At 31.7% G+C, this 20,428-nt stretch overlaps 3 protein-coding genes and 1 long non-coding RNA gene across 7 annotated transcripts in view; 2 read left to right on the top strand and 2 right to left on the bottom strand.

Annotated features, from left to right (window-relative positions):
- Positions 1 to 1,890: 1,890 nt before the first annotated feature.
- LOC138932619 (FYVE, RhoGEF and PH domain-containing protein 1) lies at positions 1,891 to 8,505 on the bottom strand. The gene is made up of 7 exons (XM_070294639.1): positions 7,859 to 8,505; positions 4,801 to 5,268; positions 3,976 to 4,691; positions 3,667 to 3,872; positions 3,174 to 3,539; positions 2,643 to 3,088; positions 1,891 to 2,565 (listed from the first exon to the last, which is right to left on the bottom strand). The coding sequence occupies exons 2-7, from the start codon at positions 5,265 to 5,267 to the stop codon at positions 2,460 to 2,462; spliced, it is 2,307 nt and encodes a 768-aa protein (XP_070150740.1). The 5' UTR covers position 5,268; positions 7,859 to 8,505; the 3' UTR covers positions 1,891 to 2,459.
- LOC138932621 (uncharacterized) lies at positions 7,476 to 11,977 on the top strand. The gene is made up of 3 exons (XR_011446802.1): positions 7,476 to 7,642; positions 7,769 to 8,455; positions 11,615 to 11,977. It is a non-coding gene; the product is annotated as an uncharacterized lncRNA (long non-coding RNA).
- On the bottom strand, positions 9,423 to 19,462 carry LOC138932620 (solute carrier family 41 member 1). 4 transcript variants are annotated; one of them, XM_070294640.1, is made up of 9 exons: positions 19,103 to 19,462; positions 17,397 to 17,486; positions 16,457 to 16,729; positions 14,958 to 15,226; positions 13,838 to 14,162; positions 12,627 to 12,921; positions 12,106 to 12,311; positions 11,644 to 11,792; positions 9,423 to 11,561 (listed from the first exon to the last, which is right to left on the bottom strand). In XM_070294640.1, exons 3-9 carry the CDS (start codon positions 16,725 to 16,727, stop codon positions 11,376 to 11,378), a joined length of 1,701 nt encoding a protein of 566 aa, XP_070150741.1. In that variant the 5' UTR covers positions 16,728 to 16,729; positions 17,397 to 17,486; positions 19,103 to 19,462; the 3' UTR covers positions 9,423 to 11,375. The 4 variants fall into 4 exon arrangements, with proteins under 4 accessions (XP_070150741.1, XP_070150743.1, XP_070150742.1 ...); XM_070294642.1 differs by having other exon boundaries at positions 14,096 to 14,162; XM_070294641.1 differs by having other exon boundaries at positions 19,116 to 19,462.
- LOC138932617 (cell adhesion molecule Dscam2) overlaps positions 14,959 to 20,428 on the top strand; it is a 194,085-nt gene continuing 188,615 nt past the window's right edge. Inside the window, exon 1 of the mRNA XM_070294630.1 lies at positions 14,959 to 15,233. The gene's annotated coding sequence lies outside the window, so the exon portion shown is untranslated. The remainder of the gene's footprint in view (positions 15,234 to 20,428) is intronic.

Raw genomic sequence — 20,428 nt, 5'->3', positions numbered from 1 at the left:
ACTTATTCATTTTAATGTAAAAATGTAAAACTGTAATATTAAAGAGTAAAATATTAACAATAATTAATATTAATTAAATTAATATTAATTAAATATATTAGGCTAATATAACAATCAAAAACGTAAAGTAATTAATAATATGATTAAAAGAAGAACGTGCACATTTTTCAATGCAATAAGCTTTAGTGGATTTAAAATTTTTGACCAATGCGCTTATTATAGTAAGTAGTAAATAAAAGATACCAAAAATTTTTTTAATTGAAAAAGCGTCTGCGTTTGGGTAAAGAAACCTATTCAACTACAATTTTCTAATGTACTCTCATCAATTTATAAGACAATCACGATAATCTTATCTGAGAAATTTAAACTGAGAACTGATAAAGTTCTATTCATAAATTTATTTTCTCTGATTTCCAATCTCCTTGCTTATATAAGTTCCAAAGTTAAACAATCAAATTTTGACAGTATGTTTTATAGAATATAACAAGAAGAGATGTTATACCTATAAACATTGATCCGTTCGTTTTAGAAAGATGTAATGAAAATATTTGAAAAATATTAATGTAAAAATAATAACGCGTAAGATTTCACTGTTAATATATAGCAATATATAAGAATAAATCGGCGATAAATCCAATAATTTATCTAATATTCTAGCTAGATTTTCTATTAAAAAGCAAAAGGTCATATAATAATCAATTCTTGACAAGAATTTTTTTTTGAAAATACTAGTTTTTGACATTCACTGAATTTAAGCAAAGATATGAAATTTGTACAGTATTAAATTTTATCTTTCAGTGATGTCAAGTTTATATTACACAAACGGCATTTTGAAGTGGGAAATTAAACAAATTTTTATTTTTTTAATCTAACGTGATCGAAAATATTTTCAGATCAATGTTTATATAACATTTGTTTCTAGAGAATATATGGCAAAATTTGATTGTTTAACTTTGGAACATCCTGTATATATATTTACAATTAGTATCAGTTATATCTCGGAAAAGATATGCGTGCAAATGTGTGTGTGTTAGATCTGTAATCTGATTTATTCAACTTGATTAATACTATCTGCGCAAAAACATTTTGTAAGTATAACATAAACAAAGCTCGATTAAATTCGAATTAAGAATCAATGACAGAATCAAAATTATATTTGTAAAATAAAAATAAAAAAACGCATAAGAAAAAAATAAAAATCTAGACAAATAAAATTTAGAAAAAGATATGACAAATAATATTATAGTATGTATAAAGTTTCTATAAAATTAAATTTTAAAAATGTATAAATTATAACTTTCTTTGAAAAAATTAAAGAGAAACGAGAAAAGGAAAAGAAGGAAAGAAGAAGAATGGGAAGGACAGAAAAATATGTTATAATTTTCAGTTACCAGGTGGTTTAGTGTATGTGTGTGTGTCTATAAATACATAACAAAATAAAATTCTAAATACTTTATTAATCCGCAAATTTTTATTCCATTCAGAACAGATAGATAATAGAAAATTTTACAAAGCTTCGAAATTCGATATCGGAGTCCAATCGTGTATAAGTTGGTTATAAAAAATGTGTGTTAAAAAAAAAGATATGTAGTTTTCTTTTTTTAAGTACATTATGTATCAAAAAGACATGTGTTTCTATTCTGATTTCAAAATGTTTTAAATTTGTAGGACAAAAATTTTAATCCTATTAATGATGAAAATGGCGTTAATCGCGATCTTTTCAAACATTCTTTGTTTTGCTTTTTATGAAAGAATTAAAAAGGATACCTCAAGTATAGCAATAATGCAATTCATATACTGCTATTCAATATTTAATACTTAACTGACAGTCTCTATATACAATTCAAGAAACATGATAAAAATGTATAAATATATAGGATATTTAGCAGGCATCCAAATGTACTTTTGTATGCAAACAAAGCTATAGTAAATACAATAAAATTTGCAATTTTTCTAGTATTCATAATTAATAGGAACTATATTTAAAAATATTTAAAGAAACTATAGAATATATTTATTTTAAATACGAAATAAGTTTATTGATAAAATTATGAAACTGCGCGTTTAATAAAATCGACTTTTTTTCATAATATAAATAGCGTACTATCACTAAAGCATGTAATTAACTCTTTAAACATTGCGACATATCGACTTCCATTGTAAATTACGGTCGGCACAGCGTATCGTGATCGAACGACATATATATTTATAAATATATTATAACAGAACTTTGTATATATATATACAAAACAACAAGCATTTCGGCAGCGGCCGCTATTGACTCGATTTCTCTCTTGTAATGTATACATTGATAACAATATATATATAACACAAGTTAACGTCATTTTAAATTTAGCTAATTAACTAACGATTATCTTACATTGCCGTATCGTTTTCTCATTTTTACGAGTACGATAGTAAAAAATTGGCTAGTTTGGTAGATAAAAAGGTACGAATATTCATTGTACATCGTTCATCGATTGACTTTCTTGTGCGCTTTCGTTTCCCACCTGTGTAGTATGAGGTAGTTCAGCCTTCGTAGCCAACTCTAACGTGTACATCCATCTAAAAATCAATCAAATATCTCATATATGTGTATATATATAAATCAGTTTATATAAACATCAAATTTTTGCGCTCACTTTTCTTTGTCTTTCTGACAGGACGCTTGGAGATAGTAATATTTCCTAGAATGATGCATCTTGAACGCTCTTATCCGATCTTTCATGTTCAAGGGATCCTCGTCGGAGAGTTTTGTACCTTCGGTGACCATAAAGCCTGGCATTGGCGTCGCTGTCATGGCCATGCTCTCCGACTCTGATTTGAACGAATACAGAACAAAGTCGACGTGTAACGCGAACCATCGCTTTGTCCACGGCTTACTGGCCTGCGTTTTCAATAATAGGTATCCGGATAATACTGATGGCGCGCTCGCTGATACTTGCAGTAAACTTGGCACCGGTCCAGAAGGTGAAGACGGTGATTTAGTAAGTGGTTGAGTAAGCGCGGCATGGCATAATCTGCACACTCTCATATTCTTATTGTCTTCAAATAATAATTTCTGATTTGAGCATTTACTACAAACCACCTGAAAAAAAAAAAGCATTATCACAGATTTTTAATTATTATTATTATTATTATTATTATTAAATAATATAATAGAGTGTACTTACTATTCCACAAGCCCGGCAATTGTGCTTTCGTTTCATCACAGAAAAAATAACTTCGCAAACCATGCATCTGGTTACATCATCAGCTTTAACTAAAGAAGTCTTAACGCTACCAGTTTTCAGACTGGCTTTGCGTCTCATAATCTCTTGCATTGTTTGGAACAATGCATCCAACCACGCTGCTTTTTCCGCGGCGGCATGTGTATACAATTCGACGCTTTTATTTTCATCCCTTATGTAAAAAGTATTTGCTGTTTCTAGATTGTCTCCTTCAACTACTTGTAAATTTTCTACCATAAACATGGCTCTTAGTCGGTACATAGGACCGGGTATCAGTCTTATTGAACAGAGTAATAATAAATCACTAAACTGAAAAAAGATATAAATAAATAATTATTTAACAAATTAAAGAAAACAAGAGAAAGAATAATCTCACGAATATTTTATAAACATCAATATATTACATGGACATCGTGCGCATATAATTAATCTTTACCAGAAATAGATGTCTTTCCTGATGATCGCCACTACGCGCTGAAATTTTCACTATACGTCCTTCCTTTACTAGTTCACGAGTCGCACTGACCAGATCAGTTGCATCGTATATGCTCTCTTGAATTTCTAAAAGTTTTTTAAATTTATCGATTTTTTTCATTGCTTCATTCGTATGATTCGCTGCAGTGGATACCAATTCTAGAGCTTCTAAAATTGAACATTACAAAAGATTTTTTTTATTAATATAATTATATGATTCATCTAAATACAATATATAGAATGTGCAATTATAAAAAACAAATTTACTCACTTTGTGTATCTTCGTAATCTGGATTGTCTTCAGTAAGATTTCGTAAATAATCCTTAAGAAGCAATTCGTATCGTGGTAGCCTCTGTATTGGACTCAACATGTGATGGGCTAGTGACAATTTAGCACATTCATCGAGCTTTTGAATCTCATTAATAATTGCTGCAAATCTGGGCACTTTGTTTTGCAGCGTGTTTATCAGATTCATAGCGTAATCAAAATTCTTTACATATTCCGTATACATTTTGAGGAATGGTGCAAAGTTTTTCATTATGTCACCAATTTTCGGATTCGAATCCCAATATTGCATTCTCTCCTCGAGTTGTGGTAATAAAAAGTCGTTATGAAATTTATAAATGGATTTAATATTTGAGAACATGTGTTGGACAGTTTCTGGAGGGAACATTGGATGTGCTCTATTCTCCTGATCGACTCTGAATTGAAACACTTGGTCGATTAAATGCAGAACATTTACATAATTTTTCTCAGTCGCTAGTAACTCGTGCGCCACGTGCAACGCCTTCTTTCGCTTCGAATCAGGGGAACCTTTTCTAGAGAGTAGTTTAGGCTCGGATATCGATTCATTGGTATGATCCGCCACTATGGCAGAGTCTATCTCCGAAGATCTTATTTCTTCTGACTCTTCTTCGCTTTCAGATTCACTGACTGCGTATGTATCTAATGTATATTGGTGAGACCTCCTCTCCGAAGCTACATATCTGTAATTATTTTTTAAAGAATGGTACGCTTTAAATTTTTTCAAGCCAGAAATATATATAAACTATATTGTTTCTTTTGTGTCAAAAGCTATATCCAAAATATATTCACCTGCTACTTCTATATTCTAGAACGCTATGTGACATTTTAATATAGGACGTTTCGGTTGAAGTTTCTTCATGCCTCGTGATATCGATACATTCAGCGGGCGTGGAAGCGGACATGACGAACGGCTGAAATCGCGGAAAGCCGCCGAAACTGGCGATCCTATGGAAGGAATGTCTGACATATTGTTGCTCCTCGACACTTGTTGCCGTGTCTGAATCTTGCGAGTTTCCATTTTCGTTGGTTGTGCTCTGTTGCTCCGACAAATGTGGCGCCTTGGAATGTTCCTCCTCCTGTTGAATTTCTTCTTTATCCTCCGTAATCTCCAGATCAGTGTAAAACGTGCTGGTTGGTGAAGTATTTTTCAAACCGAACATTTTGAACCCTTCGATCATCCGATTACTTCCGTCTCCAGGTTCCGGAAATAAGCGTGTCATCCAGAATGAAATGTCCCTCAACTGACTTCGTTGCATCCTATAATCATCATATTACTAATTGTAGTCAATTATCGTATACTTTGCACATAGAAATAATTGGGGTATAAAAAAAAAAAAAATAAAAATAAAAAAAAACAAGCTATGGCAAATGCACATGGCATATGGTAAAAATTCAAAAAATAGATAAACATAATAATAAACGTATCAATTACGAATATAGTTTGATCTTAAACTTCATTCTGATAAGATTACAAATTCTTCAAACAATTTGCATTTCCGCGTTTACTAAAACAAATATAAAGAAATATTGCTCACGCGTGTTACTCTTTTGAGCAACTATGATTCATAAATTTGCTTGATATAAAATTGAATCTTTTCTTACAATTAGTGACTATAAAGTATACGTCATATTAATCCACGTTCATGTCGACGCATCATGAAGCTATCAATATCACCTCAAATTTCACATGATCTTTTTGATGCAAGACATCAGCGGATATCTTTATTTAACGTATTTACATTGCCATCATTAGAGATGAGAGGAAGAGAGAGGAGAAAAGAAGAAAGAAAGAGAGAAAAAGATAGTTATTTCCATCATCGATGCGGTAGCTCCGGAATAACGCAAACTACTCGATAGATTTCTCTCGAGGGGCTATTTAAAAACGCACGTTCCTCTTACGTGGATCCATTACGCTAAAATTAACGTGCCGGCCCTAGCGTTCGAGCAAGAACGCTTGCATCACGTCGGCATTATTAATCGACATTCGGCGTGCTTCGAACAGAACGAACTAACGCACGCACGCACGTATACACGCATCGTTGTATGTGAATGTATGCTTGCAAATACACGCATAAATACACGACAATCCTATCTGATGCGTGTCTCAATTTCAAAGGTCAGAATTTTTAATTTTTGCGCGATGAGAATCCTCTTTAATTCGTTCTTTTATAGATATCGCATAGTGATCGCACACCGAGAAAAAAAAAAATTGTTAACTTGACTAAATTCGTCCAACTAATTACTATTTCTTTAATTGAAATATTTTAATATTTTAAGTCAAATACGACATATTAAATAATTAAATCTAACATGAGGTATATTTGATTTAAACACTTAAATATTTCAATTAAAGAAATACAAAGAAATAGTAATTAGTTGGACGAATTTAGTCAAATTAACAACTTTTTTTTCTCAGCGCATAGATGCGTAAATCCAAACGTTGCCTGCGTTGCATTTTTAATTGATAAATTTTCAGTAATTCACGTTTAGTATTAAAAATACTGAGCTTTACTTATTGATGAATATTAATGAATTTCAAGGCATCAATATCGTTAGATTAGCAGAGTGAATGTACAATATAATTATACTCAAATTAACAAGATGAGATTCAGATTATAAAACGATCTTGACTGTAGCTTTCCCCTTTGCACTTGACGTCCCGTTTTTAGTTAGGACTTGAAACGTGTGTGTCTGACGCTTATGACTTATCTAAATTTATTTATAACAGCATAGTAGAACTCAAGGCGCAAAATCATCTCCGATAGAACGGGAAAACATCTTTAAAGCAGAGTGTTAGATATCATAATTACGTTTAGATGAGAGTATATTTAAGTATTCATTTTGTACATATTTTCTAATTAGAGACAAAATATTTAAAGTAGTAGTTATTTATTATCTTTTGTCTATATTTATCAAGAAATTAAAAAGTTCAATGCAGAAATAAATCCATTTAAAAGATCGAGAATGTTAGGTGTGTAAAATAATCTTCTTCTATCAATCATAAAATTGAATCCCATTATTATAAAATTAATCTGACAGTTCTTGTTAATATCCATAATAACGCATCGAAATTTGATTTTGCAATCTATGGAGCAATTTACAAGATTGCTAGCAGGCAGGCAACTTAGGAAAAAAAAAAAATGAATAAGTTAAAGAAAGATATCCGATATGAAGTCTAATCTCTCTATCAGATCTGTATTTTTAAAATTAAACTCCTTTCACACACATACATCAAATCTTGATACTATTGCATTTATTTCACTTTAAATACACAGCAAGTTTTTGAAAGAAAATATAATTAAAATAAACCTATAATAGCAAATAAAATAATAAACCTATAATAGTATATATATATAAAAAAAAAACTAGATATTTCAAGAATATCATTCTTTCCAAAAATATTGACTCTATATTTATATATGATAATCGGTTAACAGCATGAAGTCAGTAGACGGGCAAACTCCGAACAGCATATATTACTCATTTATCTGCATTATAATCACAAACAAATTAATAGAAAGGTAATCGAACAAGCTTTTCATTTTCATCTCCATCAACTTGGCGACATATATAGAATAACCAATTTCCGAAAGAGTATATCGGCGGATCCTCCGTGAAGGATCAAAGGGCGGTACGTATATATTTTGTCATGAGGTACTACGCCCTTCGCTTCAGCGAGTGCGATGCGGTTGCACTTTCCTGTACTCGGAAGCGAAACGCAGAACCTAATACGTGCTGCGTCGTTGATGTTTCGCAGGAGAAAAAGCGGAAATGAGGAGGAGGCTAATAAGACGAGGAGAACGAGAGAGACGGAGAGAAAAACTCGCTCGAATGCCGTCATCGTTACCTCTTGTCCCGGGATTGTTTGTAGTGCAGCGGAACAGCAACAGGCGCACGAGGATCGACGCGAGCATAATGATCAGCTGGAAGTGACAGATAGCGTCGAGGCGAAGCGAGAACGATGCTTTACCTCAGGTTCAGAGCTCGATATAATGATCGGCATTCATGGCCGCACTGTAAAATGAACGCTTGATCGCCGCGCATTGCATCGCGACACCGTGTATATGTCTATATGTGTGAATATATATGCACTCGCGACGATCAGCGACGCGAAGTCGCTCCCGAATACAATTTGAAAGCCAGCTCTCGAGCGAATCACGCGAGATATCGTAGCGCGTTTACGAAAACAACTACAGCGTTTCGGATGTCGGTCTTCGGGTTATATCACTCGACAACGCGATTGTAAACTGCGCGTGGTGCGGTACTGGTGATCGCAAACTACAGTTTGCGCAGATTCGTCCGTCGAACTATCGGATACGCGTCGATATTCGGTTGCTGTCGCGACGCCAACGACGCGTGACTTGCGGCGGGAAGGCTTCTTGGCGGGCTGGATCATGTCGGAAAATGAGAGAGCTTTTCCTGCGACTTCGTTATATTTCCAAAGGTAAGGCGCGATATCAGATTGATAAAGTACCGTCAGTATTCAAGGTAGAGATTAGGCTGAATACCGACAATCGGTCATAACCCTGATAGCGCGAAACGTTTTTTATCATCCTGACCATATTCGAGAAATCCCTAGAACATTTTTGTGTGTCGGATATTTTCAACTCAAATATTTTATATAATTTAATGTACAATCATGACAATATGTAAATTAATACCAAATACACATGCCTAAACTCATCCTTGAAATAACATATATGTATTTTAATATAATATTCTGGAAATGTTCTTCAAGTATTCTTCAATCAATGTAAAAATTCAATTACACTTGTAGATTTTTTTCGCAATATCTCATATGTATAATTAGTAACGAATTTAACGATCTATTGAGTGAAAAATTTTACCAGATATCTGTGCGAAAATCACAAATCAAATTTTCTTTTCTACTATTTATATATATTTTTTGTGATAATATCGATAAATTGAACGATATACATATTTTGCATTTTAAAATCGCTATCTGCGCCACTGATTGAAAGTTTTACGTACAATTATTATTTTGTACAAATATGAGATATTGCCATAGCTCTTCATCGTGTAAGATACGTGATGCATTACACGATACATGGAATACATGAAATTTTTTAATTACGTTCTGTTTAAATAAATTTTTTTAAATAAATAAAATGTGTTGTGTCTGTGCAATATAACTATAATATTATTTAAATTCGTTTCATTTTTATTACTATATGAAAATAACGTATTATTCAAAATTCGCTAATCATAAAGAAAAATATTTTTAAATGGGATAAAAAAATATATTTATAAATATATTTCTGATAAGAATATTATATAAAATAACAAAGAAAAATCCAGAAATAATCACTTGCTGAAGAACTTACTTCAAGAACATTTCACATACAATTATTTTGTACTCATAATAATATATCCATATGTACATGAAATTTATATATATTTACATCTATTGGAAAGACAGGTAAGCAATTAAAGGATCATCTATCCGTGATTATGTTACATTAAAACGTGAATAATACTAAAACATTACAATATTGTTGAGGAAACGCATTAACTTTACATTCACTTGACAAAATACGCCAGACTTCAATCTTATCGATCTTTATAAAAATATGAGATATATATATATATATATATATATATATATATATATATATATTTCCTTAAAAATTATTTTAATTACTTTATTTTTTGTATTCAAATTTAGAACACATACGTATATGCTAAAAGAATATAAATCCATAAAGTACATTTAACATCTATTTATATCATTTTATTGGCTAAAATTGTGCTTGGATTTTTCAGATTCCAATAAGTTAACGATGAATACAATTTTTGTACAAGATTAAATTCATGATTATTAATTTTTTTCAATGATTACGGAATTATTAAAAAAAAATATATATAACTAAAATATATACAGAAAGATATTTAAACATGTAAAAACAATTCGTTTCTAAAAAAATATTTTTATAATAAATGATTCGAGTAAGTTTCAAATTTCGCACAATTTTAGTATATTGGATGTTAACTTTTTTTTTTCTTTTTTCTTAATAAGCAATTTTTTTCTTGATTTCATTTGTAACAAATGTTCTAATTTTTAAAAAGTTTTTATAATAAATAAATAAATGTTAACATAATTGTATTAATGAATTTAAAAGTACTAAATTATAATTCTGATAAAAAAAAAAAATCCGCCGCAAGCAGTGTAAAATATTCTTTTTGCTATGACGCTTATTAACGGGTTAAGAATGAATATTCGAAATGCGAATTTCTCGCGTGTGTTCAAAGACACATAATTGGCACAGTCTAATTACTCGGGATTGTCCAAGCGTTACGCAACGCGTGTCCTGAAGACATATTGCGTAATTAAATAAGATATATCTATGGCAATGGCGAGAAATGACAATCAGCATTTGTTTTAATAGCAGGCAGTTAAATCGAACCGCTGCTTTAATTGAACCGCAATTGCATTGCAGGTATATGATTGCACAATTAAATAATGTCTCATTCGCCGCGACAGGACGAACATTCTGAATATCTTGCAAACAATCTCTTAAGATGCGGAATCCTTGGCAACGATATTCGCTTCTTTATGTCTCTTCACGGCCATCGTTTTATAAATTATGATCATTATCGCCTAAAATTAAAACACATCACAAAATGCGACTGTGTTTCCTTCTATTCTAAGTCTGACGTTTAATTCTCGTCAAGAAACGCAAATATTTAAATACATATCCAAAACGCAAAAGGGATGCTTTTAACGTAATCTTAAACATTTATTTTTCAAACTTGTAAAATATATATAAATATATTAAAAATTTAGAATATTTTTAAATGCCTTTTAGATTTCCTTTGAATTTTTGCTTGCTTTTAATTTGATTAGGCTTCGATTTGCGAGAAGTTCTTTGCCCTGCGTCAAAAAAAGATAATATACCGTAATATATCGAGAAATCATGCTTTCAACAATTATAGCTAAAAAATTATCGCGCGTACTGAACTTGACTGATCGATTTGGCTTGAATGGCTTCTATCTCGTCAATTGCAGATCATGTATTTATGCAAACAATTTAATTAACATTTCTCTGTCCCTTTTTTCTTTTTTAGAATTAACAACATAAATATATATATATATATCTGAGTATTTCGTCCTATATTTTATTGTTAATATTATTAGACCATCATTTCTCGCTCGGTTTTGCGAATCACTTTGAATAAACGTCATATCATGACAGCGCATTCACATTGTTTTGATAGCTCAAGCATTCAATCAACGATTTTGACGTATAATGATAAACTTCGCTATCATTAAAAATTCTTCGCGCACTGTATTTATATGTACCTTGTTTTTAAATCGGATTTCGGTTTTATGTTGCATCACGGAATCATTTCTCGGTACAATATGGTTGATTTATTATCGAATATATGAAGAAAAAGGCTAACGCTAGGAGCAGTGATCCGCTGAGATCACCTAATGCCGTTAAATAGGGGATCGCTGAGTTATCAGGATCAATTTTGTACCTCCACATTGCGTGAATAATTATATGTGCAACGTATAACAGAACCATTACCTGAAAAAATAAGGAGGAAGATTGGATTATGATATTATTTCTTATAAAAATAGATACAGAACAAGAGCATTGCGTAAATTACCTGCAACACGGAAACAATTATGTAGGAGATTACGAAATATGCATGCATCGTACAATCGCCCGGATTTAATGCGTCGGCGATGAAGACGAAAATCAATTGACCAGGAATTGCCATTGCAACGAGTAATCTAGCGGTTTTCGCATATGGCGCTGTTTATAAGGAAGAAAAACTGTCAGATATTGCACGGGAAATTCCTGCATGGAAAATTCAAGCATGGAAAATTTCTATGTTAAAAAAGTTTTATTCAGAAAGAATGTTCCTCCGAATAAGAAAGAAATATAAATGTATATAAGTAAACGAGATAAGGAAAGTTATGGAAAATTATATTTAAAAAATATCAGTGTTTAATAGTTTCAAATGAAAAAAAATTTTATAGTTTTGCGAGATTTAGAATATTTTTATGCAATAGAAATAAATCACGTTAAAAAAAAAATTTTCACTTGTGTAGATTTATATACATACATCCTACGAAGAGGGCCGCCCATGGAAACACCCAAATTTTTCCGTGCGGCGGTAAAATTCCCATGATAGAAGACTGATGTAACATAGTTGACATTCGAGACGCTTGCACCGATACTAGATTGCCACCAATTCCGTTAATAACTGGTTGAAAAACTTCAAATCCATCATAAGAGTCAACCATTCTCTCAAGAACTAATCCACCTCCGCTAAACATAATAACACAATCAAGTCAAATAAAATAAAAATATAATCAAGCGAAGTATAATATTCGAATTATCTAATTACTTATTAATGTAATTATGTAAATTAAAAAACAGATCTGGATAATATTATATAAAGTAAATATAATAAATAAATAATCAGTTAATAATGTAATCGCGAAAGAAGACGATTGACAGATTCGAATATTTGTAATATTATGTATAAATTTGATTACATTTAAATAAAATCACTCGAGAAAACGAAGATATACATAGGTACACACGTGCTTAATAGTATATAACATGCCAATTTAAACTTACCCACTGATCAGAAGAGCGGATAGAATAGGAACCCAGCCGGACTTCAACACACTCTTCGTGTATTTATTCTTTAATACGATCAGGATCCAAAATGGCAAGACCACCAAAAAAAAGCCGAAAACAACGTATAGCACCCATATTTCGGCTTTCAGCCTGCGGAAAAATTCCGAGGCTATGGCTGAGAGGATGCTAATGGATACGACGTCACCGATAGATGCAGCCAAAGGAGTTGCTAAGTTGTCCGGATTCATCTTGTATCGATAAGATATCATGATTACGGCAATCATGACAAAATCTGTAAAGGTAAAGATTATTTGTCAACGACTCAGATTCTTTTTCGATTAATGTACTTTTATTACATCTATAATAATAAGAAGGATTCTTTATATAATACACGAATTTACATATTATTATGTGATAATCGTCACACACACACACACACACACACACACACACAAATGTAATAATTCAGAAATTAATAGAAAAAATTACAAGAAAGGATTATAAAATTGAAAGAAATAATTTAAAAATTATGAAATTGTAAAATAAATATTTTGATTACATTGTAAATGTATAAAGACATAAATATATATAATAAATTGCTTAGTAAAATTATATCTGCTTTAATAATAATACACATTTAATGGTTACATAATTTGACGAAATTCTGTGCTGACACTGTGTTTTTAATGAGATCCATTATGAGATTCATTTTTTGTGAAATAAATGTTCTTAAGGATTGATTATATCTAAAGATTTATCAAGATATTTTAAGAAAGAAAAATGTGAAATGTCAATAACTAACTTAATTCAAGCACGAATTATAATTTGAATTTAGAATAAGAGCATACTTTAGAGTATAAATTAGAATATAAATTATCCGCATAAAATAGTTTGCTGGATCTAAGATACGTAAAATGGAAAAATTTTCGTATTAACAAAAGAATATGTATGAAAAAAATTAAAAAAGAAAAAAAAACAGATCTTCATTACGAATGACATGCATAAAAAGAGCATCATCTGTGCATAAGAAGAGATAACATCTGTTAGTATAATGCATGACCGAGCTGCGATAGCAATCGTTATTAATATTAATTGCTGATAAGTGGCAAATAGATTACCTTACACAAGTGTCGATTCATGGGAGCAAGCGCGTAAGCGGCGTTCATTAATCAATGTTTATTAAGCACACCGGCGAGAGGATGGTTTACCTAAGATAAAGCAGGAACTGGTTGCTGTGCACATGCACGAAACCGCCAACAATAACGCGTGATTCCAGACGAAGCCGTTTCCATTGATCGCGCCTATTCCCATTCCGAATAGCGACAGGCAGATGGCCGCGACTATCGCTTGGATCTGGACCAAGGCGAGATTACCGATGATCATCTTGATGATCTCCCGTCGACCCTTCATGTTGCCTAAATTTGCTTGAGTGCACAACCGCGACGCCAAGCACATATCAAGATTACCTTTTAGACCTTGTAGTGCCGTAGTCAGAATTAACAATTGAGGGACTTCTTTAAAAGCTTCCAAGTCCTGGAATCAAATATGTGCAAAAATTGGAATAAAGAGAGCGAAAGAGAAATATATACATATAAAATTTATAGGAATTAATTAATATGTTTCCTGCCGCGTGGATCATATATATCTTATGTTGAATTTTCCGTTCAAGTCGTTTGATATTTTCCCTATTAAATGTAACATTGTTATAAAATAATTAAAAAATTATGTATTTAAATATCATATATATTGCAATTATTATATCGTTAAACTTATACATCTCATGCGGAAAAATTTGTTTCTTACATAGAAATATTTCCTTAATTTTCTTATATAACATAATATCTTATATATTTTCTTATATATAATTTGCTATTAAATCTTTTACGCGGCGTGAGAATGTCATCAAAAATTGGTTTAGAACGGAATGAGCTAAGGAATTAATATAGAAATAATCAATTATTATTATTCTGATTAATTGTCATGCAAAACGATTGTTTTATTCTCATTTAATTAAATCATTCAATTTTTTAAATTTTTGATACGAACTTCGATCGCTCAAAGTCTTCGTTTGAAATCTACATTAAAAATGCGAATGATATTCAAGATGGTTATACAATCGCGCTGTCAAGAGTGACACAAGATATCCTATTTGCGCGATCGATAAATGCATCGGACTCGATAAACATTCAGGTGGAAGTCGACTACGATATTTTTTCCTCGATAATAATAGACCTTTTCTTTATCTTTGGACAGTGACAAATATCTCGTCGATAAGAAGACAGTAAAAAAATAATCGTTCGAGTCTTTCTTTTGTCAAAGTGTCCTTACCTTTGCACTAGTGAGAACGCGACCAGCACCGATGGTGCCTATACCAGCGATGAAAAAAGGCACTGAAACTTGAAGAATCGTGTGATACCATTTCTCATTTCTGATGTTCCTTTTGTTTCCATGTCCATTTGGGTCTGCACGCTCGTCCGGATCAGGATCCGAAATGGCAACTGACGAGATTGTCACCATGGAGCTACCGCTGGAAAGAGATCCGTTTCCGCCAGGCATGTCTTTCTTATCCCTTTGGCCGTTAATTGTCTTCAAACCCGCTGCCGAGTAAGCATTAATACATATTTCCATATATTTCAGTCCAGAAATATTCAAATAGAATTTTGTTATATTTGTATTTTCTAAATAATACAATTTAACAAAATATAATTTTTCTTTTTTAACAAGGACAAGACAAATTTAAACAATGCTTAATTTTTTTGCATTTCAATTTTTACATTAGATCCGTATTTAGCAAAAATTTTATATTTCGGTGGGAGCAAGTCATATAACTTTGTTGTAAAAGTGGAGAGATTAAAAAGTGTAGTTGGAACTGATATTTTTTTTTTCTGATCATAATTAGACGTTTTTACTCTTTTTAAACTTTGTTAAAACTTTTTTCATTTTTAATTGATTCATATGAGATGTAGAAGAAGGCTCACTGAACACAAATAGACGATCGATTCTCTTGATTTGATAGCTTTCAACATTTCCGCATTGTCATCATCGTACCCGTGTAAACACACTCGAATTCCGCAAAGGCACGACAACACAATCACTGAACGCGCTTTTTCCACATCGGCATTATAAACCGTCGCGAATTTGGTATTCTGAATTCTGATGGCCATGGAACGATCAGCGTTAATAATTGGAGAGCCACACACTTTGCGTCGTTATTATAATCGCCATTGTGTATACCGCGTGACATTTCCCCACCATATCCGCAAATGATTTGTCATATCGCGACAACAATTAGTTTGTTCGTTTCCTATAGGTGTAGAATTTTGTACTTTAAAGTAACACAGAGAGTGGTGACATTGTCGGAATTTTCCAAGTTTTAAATATTTCATGTCGAGCGTGTTTGCCAATATCGTTTTTAACTGTGCAAAACTCTATTTATGCGTGAAACATAAATTTTTATGACAGTCATGAAATTTTTACATTTAACATTATATATTTAGTCTGCGTGATAAATATATGATTCTCATATATTATGGAAATTATGTAATACAGTTTGATGGCGCATATTATTTTTTATAATACAATTTTTATGCTTGTTTTTAATTTTTATGATATTGGAAATAGAAAGCAGAAGATACGTCAGAGAAAATATATATAACAATACTAGAGCAATAACGAAAATGCCGTTTCAAGTATATGAAATTATCTATCTTGTACGCTGTAGAATTTTCGTTTAACTAGCAATTACTTTAATTTCTGTAATATCTATTTTTGTATTTTGTATGTGGATTTTCAGCTATATTAATTTCATAATTTGCGATATTTCTTACCGGCGACTTTTTTCATAACGACGGGTTCCGCATTGATGTTGTTCGGGTTTAATTTCTTATCGTCGATATTGTCCATATTTTCGAATTTCAGTGTATAGTTATTCTTACTGGCTGGCGTTATGACACGAGGTATAGTGAAGGCCTGATCCCTGACTCTTCTGGTATCGTCTGTTAGATTGTCATCGTTGCTACTGTTGCTGTTATTCGGTACTGTTATTCCTATGCCATTCAACAATACCGGATCAGTACGCGAGTCCGGAATAGCGACCATATCTAAAATCCAATGATTCAATTAGATGGAAATTATTGTCGCGAGGTAGAAAATATAAAAGTTCTCGATCGTTCGTTTAATATTTAAAATATCGAAGAATATATAAATAAAAAGGAAGGCAATAATTTTCGAAGGAAGGATTGGTAGTTATAATTGGAAATCGTTAAAAATAATGGGTTATAAAATGATATCTCTATTATAAAGAATTCTATTAAAAATAATAATACTCTATTAATTTTTAATTTATTATTGGAAATTTTTATATAGCAGCCCTTTCAAAATACTCGAGCACTTTTGAATTTGCAGTATTTTTTTTTTTTTTGTCTTTGATAAATGATGTATACTCGGTACAATTGAGAAATACACATGCAAATTAATTCGTGAATGGGAATTTTGTGACGATATATATTGAATAAACGTATTATCATAACAAAACGAGTATTATGCGACATACGATCTGCTTATTTTATATCGCAAAAATAAAACAAATGATTGTGGATAATCATTGATAAAACCGTGAGTAAATAATTTGGATAATTTTGGGAGTTTTGTAAAAGTTTTTTTGATATAAGTTTTTAGAGAGTGAGAGAGAGAGAGAGAGAGAGAGCACTTTTATATATCACACACACATACACACATATATCAATAAGATTTAATATAAGCTCATACTGAATCCGATGCTGACGTAAGTTGTTATCCACTTTAGGATCGACTTGTGACAATTTCACGTCGGACCTGCCTATTTCCGCAAGTTTCGATCTGCAAAAATTGAAAGTATAATAATTCATTTTTTTAAAGATCAATCAGAAAAACTATTCGTTGCTATTGTCAAACAATCAAATGGTTTCCTATCTTGACAATATGCATATACTAGCGATTTTAGAATCGTTACTGCATGATGGATTACTAAAAATGTCGAAAATGCTGTAATTATATATTTATGTGTTCTAACCGAAACAAAATATAAATAATCGCGCTTATTTAAAGAAAGCCGATTAATGAGAATGTAACGTATGCGAAGACAAGTGAAATGGAAAGTCGGAAAATCGGAAATTATACAATACAAATTCATGTCATTTACATGCGAATCAAGGAGATCGTTAGAATGTGGATAGTTCTTGAATGTTTTAATTCGACGTGACGGAGATCATTTAAAACGTATAAAACTGACAGTTTAATATAAATCTAATCGTTCGATGGCGAACGAATATGATTCATAATTGGTAATAAGAATGCCTGCTAGTCAGAATAATTGATGCTAACTAATGGCTAACAGTTTAGATTGTGTGTCTTCACATCGTAAGTCGTCCATAAAAATAATATTCGTCGCAATCTTATCAGTGACATGGTTCTACCTGTTGAAATTCTTATTACAAAATTTTAATACTTTTGATTAGCACTTTTATCTATACCGAGAAAAAAGAAAAATCTACAACAAAAAGAATTTTACTTGATTCAAAAATTATTATCTAACCATTAGATCCTAATAAAATATGCAAGCGATATTGAAGCGATATACTTTTTTTGCGCAATTATTTGTTGGATGAGTAAAATGATTATAACTGGACAATTCGTTACTCTAATCCGCGGACTTAATGTTCCTGACGCTTCGTGTAATACAATATGCAAAATCAGCGGGAACGTCATCCGATTGATAGAAGCAACTAGAGTTCTGTCGCGTCGCGATAATCTGATCGCACGTGTCGCATGAATTAAATTATGCGCGAGTATGCGAGAAGGGATACACGTACCTTTTGCTACACTTGCCTTTCAGGCAAGTAAGTTCTGCGGTTTTTGATCCGAGAAAATCGCGCGCGTAAAGAGATCCAACTTAGATCGAGTAAAATAATTTGATGATGTGGGTTTGAATAATCTTATAATCGACCACATAAATATAATAAGTAATGATTAATTGATTATTTTGGTAAATTGCTAAGATTATTTATTTCTCAACATGTATATATTTATAATTAGAAGAATCCGGATCGGTATGGTATTTGTCTAGTACATGATGCCATAATCGCAATTTTTAGCGAAGTAAAAATAATTATTCTCTAGTTATTTTTTTATTGTAATGTAAATATGGAAAAATTTATTTTTTATTTCTGTGAAGACTTATAGACACTTTGCGAGCGAAATAAATTAATTTGTATTTTTTTTTTTAATTAAAATATAAATTAATTTGTATTCTTTTTTAAATTAAAATATAAATTAATTTGTATTCTTTTTTAAATTAAAGTATAAATCTCAACTATGGTATATTGTTATTTGTCTGACTCTTGATACTTTACAAGTATCTAACAACTCTTAAAATTACACCAATTGCTGATAAAAAAGAAAAAAAGATTATTCAGATATCACGTATCGATACTCACGTAGAAAGCTCACATTTAATCTGCGCCAGCGTGTCGAATTTAATCGATGGAATCCTCGTTCCTGGAGAATCCTCCAACAATGATGACAATGACGATACTAACAATTTGAGCAACGATTCTGATCCCGATTTTCTATTAAATACTCTATAGTTCCAAAATCTAACGCGCACCCTCTTCCGCGATCCGCGTAAAACCACCCACAATGAGTTCAAGCACTTCGGAATTTCCAGCGTTATTAAATATTGTACACTTTATTGTCAGATGAGAAGAAAACCGGGTTTCCCTCTTCGTTCTTCAGAGTGCACGGAAATGTCCGCGTGCCACGCACGGTTCGGCTTGACTGATAAAAGGAGGCCGTAGCTCGATTGTCAGTACTCCTCCTTGTCTTTGTTGAGCGACGTATGCACGTGCGCTATCTCGCCGGTCGTAGGTGGGAGCCTGATTCTGAGGTGAATTGCTGAGATCGATTAGCAAGTGCCTCAAAAATTAATCAAATATCCCACTTTATCTCGGGATGGGAAATCGCTGATTACGATCAAATTCGAAACAAGAGTGTCATTAGGAATTACAGAATTTATATTTGTGAAAAAAGTAATATTCTCTATATATGGAAACCGAATTTCTTCTAGTTTTTTGTAAAAGAAATAAATAAAATATCTAATGGAGATATATAACTGTTTAAAATAATATTTAATTAAATAGGATAAAATTAATGTATATTATCAATAAATAGAGAGATTTTATATATATATATATGTTATGTAATTGATAAAAAAAAAAAAAAATTCATATCCAAATAATAAATCGTTTAATGCAAATTATTTTCTAAGATTCGTTTTATAAATATACGAATATCTGAGATCTTCACATTTTTCACGAATATTCCCGTTTAACGACTTTCACAAGACATTTTATAAAAAAAATTCCTCTGAATCTTTAGCCTAAATAAGAAAGTTTCGAATTGCGTTTAATATGGCCAAATCGTATATCTTTAATCATATCTGGCAATGAAAATGTATCGATCGCATAGATATTTTATTGCTCCGTTATTACGAACGGTGTTGATGTTATTACTTAAATGTGACGTAAGCGACGCCATGCGGTTTATGTCACTGAATCGTTAATCAAGTTTTGGGGTACTTGTTTCAAGACGACCATCGTCAGAGCGCCTCGAAGGATGAGTCATGAATCGATTTGTGCACGACACCTTGTACATATTATGCTAACTTTAACCTGCTCGTTAATCTAACGAATACCATACAAGTCATCCTTTCGCGTATGTAATCCATGAATATTACATTATCTACAACTTCGGCTGCGCGATTG

Source organism: Polyergus mexicanus, unplaced genomic scaffold (genome assembly GCF_030449975.1).
Source record: "Polyergus mexicanus isolate NDT 795.1 unplaced genomic scaffold, iyPolMexi1.0 SCAF_4, whole genome shotgun sequence".
NCBI lineage: Eukaryota > Metazoa > Arthropoda > Insecta > Hymenoptera > Formicidae > Polyergus > Polyergus mexicanus.
The sequence above is the reverse complement of the archived record's forward strand: the minus strand, read 5'-3'. Positions and strand labels throughout refer to the sequence as shown.

Bases quoted from the DNA above. Each gene is read 5' to 3' on its own strand.
- LOC138932619 (XM_070294639.1), bottom strand. From the start codon at position 5,267: ATGCAACGAAGTCAGTTGAGGGACATTTCATTCTGGATGACACGCTTA. The intron at 4,692-4,800 runs GTGAATATATTT...AAATAATTACAG, and splicing joins CTAGAATATAGAAGTAGCAG to ATATGTAGCTTCGGAGAGGA. The intron at 3,089-3,173 runs GTAAGTACACTC...TTTTTTTTTCAG, and splicing joins ATTGCCGGGCTTGTGGAATA to GTGGTTTGTAGTAAATGCTC.
- LOC138932620 (XM_070294640.1), bottom strand. From the start codon at position 16,727: ATGGTCGCTATTCCGGACTCGCGTACTGATCCGGTATTGTTGAATGGC. The intron at 14,163-14,957 runs GTAAGGACACTT...ATTTGATTCCAG, and splicing joins GCGTTCTCACTAGTGCAAAG to GACTTGGAAGCTTTTAAAGA. The intron at 12,922-13,837 runs GTAAACCATCCT...TTACCTTTACAG, and splicing joins CAGTTCCTGCTTTATCTTAG to ATTTTGTCATGATTGCCGTA.